This window comes from Sciurus vulgaris (genome assembly GCF_902686455.1).
Source record: "Sciurus vulgaris genome assembly, chromosome: 10".
Lineage (NCBI taxonomy): Eukaryota > Metazoa > Chordata > Mammalia > Rodentia > Sciuridae > Sciurus > Sciurus vulgaris.
In genome coordinates this window covers 33364571-33370568 of record NC_136470.1, presented here as the reverse complement: position 1 = coordinate 33370568, position 5998 = coordinate 33364571, and the positions used below count along the sequence as shown (strand labels likewise).

The following is a 5998-nucleotide window of genomic DNA, read 5'->3' as shown; positions in this document are numbered from 1 at the left end:
TAGAAAAAGAATCCCTTCCATGGCCCTCTGAGTCAATAACTTCTCCAAAATAGAACCACTCTTTGAATACGACCAACTTAGATAATCTTACTCTCTTTTTGAGTTTCTTAGGTTTATTTTACTCAATGGTATCTTTAAGTTTTAGGCATGCTTTTCCATATAGCATAATTCATTCTTTTTCTTTTTTTGGGGGGGGGTATTATTATATCACTGTTATTTATTTCTCAACAGGTAATTTTTCTAGCTTCAATATTTTCCCCTCAAAATTAAAAGAAAAAATAAAAAACTTTAAAACTGGATCACTTGGCCCTTTCTCTTCTTGTCTCCTCCCAGTTCAAAATGCTCCTATCTCTTGATGGCCAGCATCCTTCTGGATCTGCAGTTTGGCTCAACGCATTCAAGTCTTAGCACCATCTTCTTGGTGGTTTTAGCCTTCTTGCGGAAAACTGGCTTCGTCTGTCCACCGTTGCCGCTCTGTTTCAGATCATAGCGGCTCTTTCCTTGGGTGTAAAGGGAATCTTCACCCTTCTTATACTGGGTCACTTTGTGAGGCTGCTGTGTGCCACACTTTTTACAAAAAGTCCTTCGGGTTTTAGGTCCATTGACCATCTTTACAGTAGAGGTGTCTACGCGATGAAAGCCAAGCCAAGGTAGGGGGTCTCACCTTCCCTTTCTTACAAGGTCCTTCCCCTGGTTCTGAGCAATGGAGACTCCTGTTTAAACCACTACAGTCCAGTTCCTGACTTACCCCTCATTCTTTTTCTATGCCATGTAACAATCTATTTAGTGACTTTTCCACTATTACTGAATTCTTCTTTCTATGGGCCTTTTAACTGCTAGAAGTTTATAACTACTATGCCTAGAGCTGATATGATCATTCTTGTGTATTTCTTCATTGTACACATACGCCTGTATGTCTTTGGTATTTCTATGAGTGAAATTCTTTGGCCCCAGGTAGACACATTCTTAGTTTAATAGAGCTAATGATGTTTTCCCCAGTCTCTGTGACAGTTTCTACTTCCACTGACATTGTGGGTGGCTTACTGGCTCCACATATTCACCAGTACTGGTTAATATTGCCCTTTTAGTTGATGTCTTTTATTTTTATTTTTTTGATAAAATATCATTTTGGTTTGAGTTCTAATTTTTCTGATGAGTATTGACATTGACCACGTTTTCATGTACTATCATGTTACTCATTGGTGAACTGCCTGTTCAAGAATCCCTCTCCCCTTTTTATGAAAGTTATTTTCTTCTTATTGATTTGAGTATTTTACACAATCTCTGTTTTAATTTTTTTAAACTGGTGAGAAATTGAAGTTTATATTGTTAAAAAAAAAACTTTAAAAACCTCAGGTATAAAATTGAAAGAATAAAAATTGTGCACAATTCTTCTGCATTGCAATAAAATGCCTTTTCTGTGGCACCTTTACAAGGAAAAAATAAAAGTTCTATTATAGCAAATATATTGCCTAAGAACTTTACTAGTGTATTCTTAATATGTCATAGGCCTGAACATAATCTTAATCATTTTAACTGCCTTTTCTCTTAGAGGAATTTAGCCTTTAAGAACACACTATTAGAATAAAGGTCAACAAGAAAATAAGTTTCCCTTATTTATTTCCCTATTAAAATAAGCTAAGTCAATGCAAATGATCAAAAAATAAATCACAAAATATGTCACAAATTTGAAGTGACCAAGAGTTATCAAAAATGAAAAGTTTGCTTGTCATAGACTAGGGAAAGGAAGAAAAAATTGATATTCTCCAATGTTACTAATTGAACATTTTTGCTAGATAAAGTATGAGGATGCAGAATTGAAAAAACAAACAAAAGAGAAACATAGCATAGAATAAAACTAGGATAACTAGGCATGCACATTATAAAAATTATGAAATTGAGATGTGGAAATATTATACTATCCTAATTCAGCTATTGGAAATTACTAGGAGTAAGTAAAATTTACCAGTATGAGTAAGAGGCAGAGAAACGTATTATAATTAGAATTTATAAACTATTGGCAATATTCAAATAGTCCCTATTTCCAAATTAGTTTTCTTGAAATAATTGGGTTAAGCAAATAAAATAATTATTTTCATTTTAAAGTAAATTAATATTATTTATTTTAATATTATTTTATGTTAACTAAGAGTAAAGCAAGTAGACTTATATTTTAAGGTGTTAATTATTAAATAAAATCAAATAGCATCATTGTAAAAATAGTGCTTTGCTTATAAATTTTGCTATCCAATATCTTAATGTCATAAAAGAAAATAAATGGTTTAAAAAATATAGTTGGTGGACTTCAATAACATACCTAAGTTTCTAGTATTTTCCCCAGTGCTTTTAATGAAGTATTAGGGAAATTCAAATCACAACTGTGAAAATTTTAATGAGTATTGAATTATAATTTAAATTCTTAAATGGCCCAAAGACCACTTAAATATCAACACAGAGGCCAACACTTAACCAATATTGATTGATAAATCAATACTTATCAATTGCCAATTATTCATCCTATCAGCAAATTAGCAGTTCTCTTGATTAGACTATAAAATATTAAGAAAAATTTGTTCCTTTATTTACTGGAGTGCAACTATAAAGGTATTATAATTTGACACTTCTAAAGTTTGTAATCAGTTGTTTACTATAAAATAAGCATCATTGATTGTTCACAAGTATCATAGCATTATTCTACAAAACACTTAAAAGACAGTAATGGTCAACAATGTTCTTAATAATTTAGTGTAGATTATAACTATTTTGTGGGGGTCTCTCAGTCACGTCCCACGTGGATGAGAAAAGGGTTAGCTGCCAGAGGATGATGTTGATTGTTTATCAATCAATTACCCATAAACTTATCTACTCAATAAACACACAAGAGCCAATATCTTTTTAAATGAGATGGGACATGACGGGTCTGGCTATACCAGCTCCGGCCTCTAACAACATGAAGTAACCCAACTCTCTTTTATTTATAATACACAGGTTAAGGGGGCCAAGATCTGAAGGAGTTTCTTCTGTGATGGACAGATAGGATGGAGTTAGGGGAGCATTCTCTTAAGGGGACTACTCCAGAAGAGATAGGGAACCATTCCCACACAGTACCATATGCTTCCAGGTGTTCCTAGAAGCCAGATATCTGTGTCCCACAGTTGAAACTAGTCTGATTCTGCTAAATAAGGATGGCTTCCCACAATTTTTTATTCCAGTTATTCCCTAAAATGTTATGTTGAAAATGTATTGATAGTTTCAAGTAGTAACAACACTTCAACCCATTAGGATGACTGCTTTCAAAAACTGAGAAAAAATGACAAATATTGGTGAGGATGTTGAAAAACTTTTGTGCCCTCCTGATGGGAATGTTAATTGGTGCAGCTGCTATGGAAAATAGTTCTGTGATTCCTTAATCTAACTCTAGAATTACAATATGAGCCTGATCTTTCTTTTCTAGGTTCATAGTCAAAACAAGGGACTCAAACATGTTTATTCAACAACTAGCATGGCAGCTTTATTCACAATAGTCAAAAGGCAAAAGCAACCCAAGTGTCCATCGGTGGGTAAGTGAAAATGAAAAATGGGATACACATACATTGGGATGGTATTCAGCCCCAGAAAGGAGAGACATCTTCTCAACACATGCATGAATCTTGAAGATCCTTTGTTAGGGAAATAAACCTGTCACACACACGCGCACACACACACAAAAATGTGATTTCACCTAAATAATGTTCCCAGAGTAGTTGAATTGATAATAACTAGAAGGTGGCCATCAGGGACTGGAGGAGAGGGATTTGAAGAGTTAGTGTTTTACGGACAGTTTTACTTGGGGGAGATGAAAATTTTCTGAATGGCTACACAACAATGTGAATACTCTTGATGTCACACAACTGTATACTTAAAAATGGTCGAGATGAAGCTTGGCGGGTAGCTAAGTGGTGCAACACTTGCCTAGCATGTGCACAGCCCAGCAAAAAAAAAAAAAAAAAAAAAAAAAAAAAAACTGCAAAAAAAAAAAGAATCAAATAGCAGTTAAAATGGTAAATTTTGTATTATGCATATTTTACCACGATAAAAATAAAGGAAAATGAGTGAAACACGTTTCATAAGAAATTAAATTATTTACATTTATCTTTGGATTAACAAAAGATATTTGTTACTTTAAAGGGTTTTATTATTTTTACTAAGAATTCCTTTAATTATTCATTTAATGCAGATTATTTGTATTGAATGCAAAATAATTTGTTCAGAAGTTTCAAAGTCTTATATACTAAGAATTTCCTATTTAATCATGTGCCAAATAAGTATGTTTGGTCAACCACTGATTGCGTATATGACAGTGATCCCATAAGATTGTAAAGGAGCTGAAAAATTCCTGTTATATAGTGACTCTGTAGCTCTTCTAATGTCCTAGTGCAAGGCATTACTCATGTGTTTGTGGTGATGCTGGTGTAAATAAGCCAACTGTACTGATAGTAGTGTGGAAGTATAACATCCTCATAGATCCATTTTGTATTTCCCTTGTGAATGCCAAGTCAAGTGACTGACCTACACTGTATAGATTAGTGAGTGCTGTATGATGTTTACACAATGAAATTGCCTACAGGCACTTTTGTCAGCATATAGTTCAGTCATTAAGCAACAATTACTCATGATAGTTCCAGTAAAAACCCAAATGAAATGAATACAAAAATAAAAATCTGTTTAGCAATGAGTTTGAATAATAAGGTATTGCTTGTGGTCTCCATTTCTGAAGGTAATCATATTTTAATGCACACACATATTCCCTTCTTTACCAATGGGAAGGATGTCCATTGAAGACTTCCTCCACTAAGAAAATATTCCTGTGCACTTTAGGAATGCCCCATCTCCATCTCTGCCAATTTCTTTCTTTTGTGTGTGTGTGTGTGTGTGTCTTTCTTGATTATACTAGTCATCTGTCTTATAAAAAGTACTCTCATGCATCATGCTGCTATTTGGTGGGAGCGGAGAAAGAGGATATTTGTTTGGTAAGTTGGTTAACTGTTTTCTTTTAGGTTTTGATAGGCTTTATTTTGTTTTTTTTTCCTCCAAGGCTTGGTTTTGCAATTTTTTGTAATCTACTGGGTGTTTAACGTAGCTCAAATTTAAATGAACTGATAAAAAAAATGAATAAATAAAAAAAATATATAGAGTGAGAAAGTGTTATAATAACCAAAAGATTTATTTGTGACTGGGTTAGAGAGAGAGCCGGTAGACACTATATGAGAAAAGCTCTCATTTTAACTTCTACATGTGCTAACATTATTCTGAATACAAGAGAGGTTGCAGTTTCTGAATAGCCCCTGCCTGTGCACAGAGGGTGATTCTTGCACTATGGAAGAAGCAGCCAAAAAATACCAATCAGAAGCTTGTACATGTGTCTTCTCCCACACCTTATTTCTTAGGGGCAGGAGAGAAACTCTCCTTGATATGAATTAATTCTTAGGAAGAGAAAGGGAGTTCCCTAAGTTCTTTTTCTTCCAATATAAATTAATGAAACAGGGTAAGGGAAAATATAAGATATGAGTGCCCAGATTTACAATCCCTGAAATGTCCTCTTGGCTTCAGGTTTCAAACCACTTTGAAGTGTAAACACACACCGCTGGGAAATTAAATCTTTCCAGAGCTCTCCTTTTCTTTTCTTCTGTTTTTCAGTCATCTTTTAATATTCCAAGCTGTCCCTTAACCCATGTTCTGATAGAATTTTTTCAGAAAGCCCTAGTCATGAATAAGCATAAAATATTTTTTCTGCTATCCTACAATAACTTGTTTTCATGTGTCAGTCTCCTTTTTCACTCACTTTTAACTTCATCATTCCTTCCAAATTTTGCATAATCTTTTGCCAACTGTTAATCCTAAAATTGAAGAAAAGAGTTATTTTCAAAATGTGTAAACCATAGACCTAATAATTTTATTATACATTCAGAAGATTTGAGTGGGTTGATTTTCCTCCCCTTCCCACAGACCTCCACTGGAG

General features: G+C 33.9%; 1 protein-coding gene across 1 annotated transcript; it reads right to left on the bottom strand.

The window, feature by feature from the left end:
• Positions 1–201: 201 nt before the first annotated feature.
• LOC306670351 (large ribosomal subunit protein eL42-like) lies at positions 202–744 on the bottom strand. The gene has a single exon (XM_079155057.1). It carries the CDS (start codon positions 607–609, stop codon positions 346–348), a length of 264 nt encoding a protein of 87 aa, XP_079011183.1. The 5' UTR covers positions 610–744; the 3' UTR covers positions 202–345.
• Between the last annotated feature and the right edge of the window lie 5254 nt (positions 745–5998).

Bases quoted from the DNA above. Each gene is read 5' to 3' on its own strand.
- LOC306670351 (XM_079155057.1), bottom strand. From the start codon at position 609: ATGGTCAATGGACCTAAAACCCGAAGGACTTTTTGTAAAAAGTGTGGC.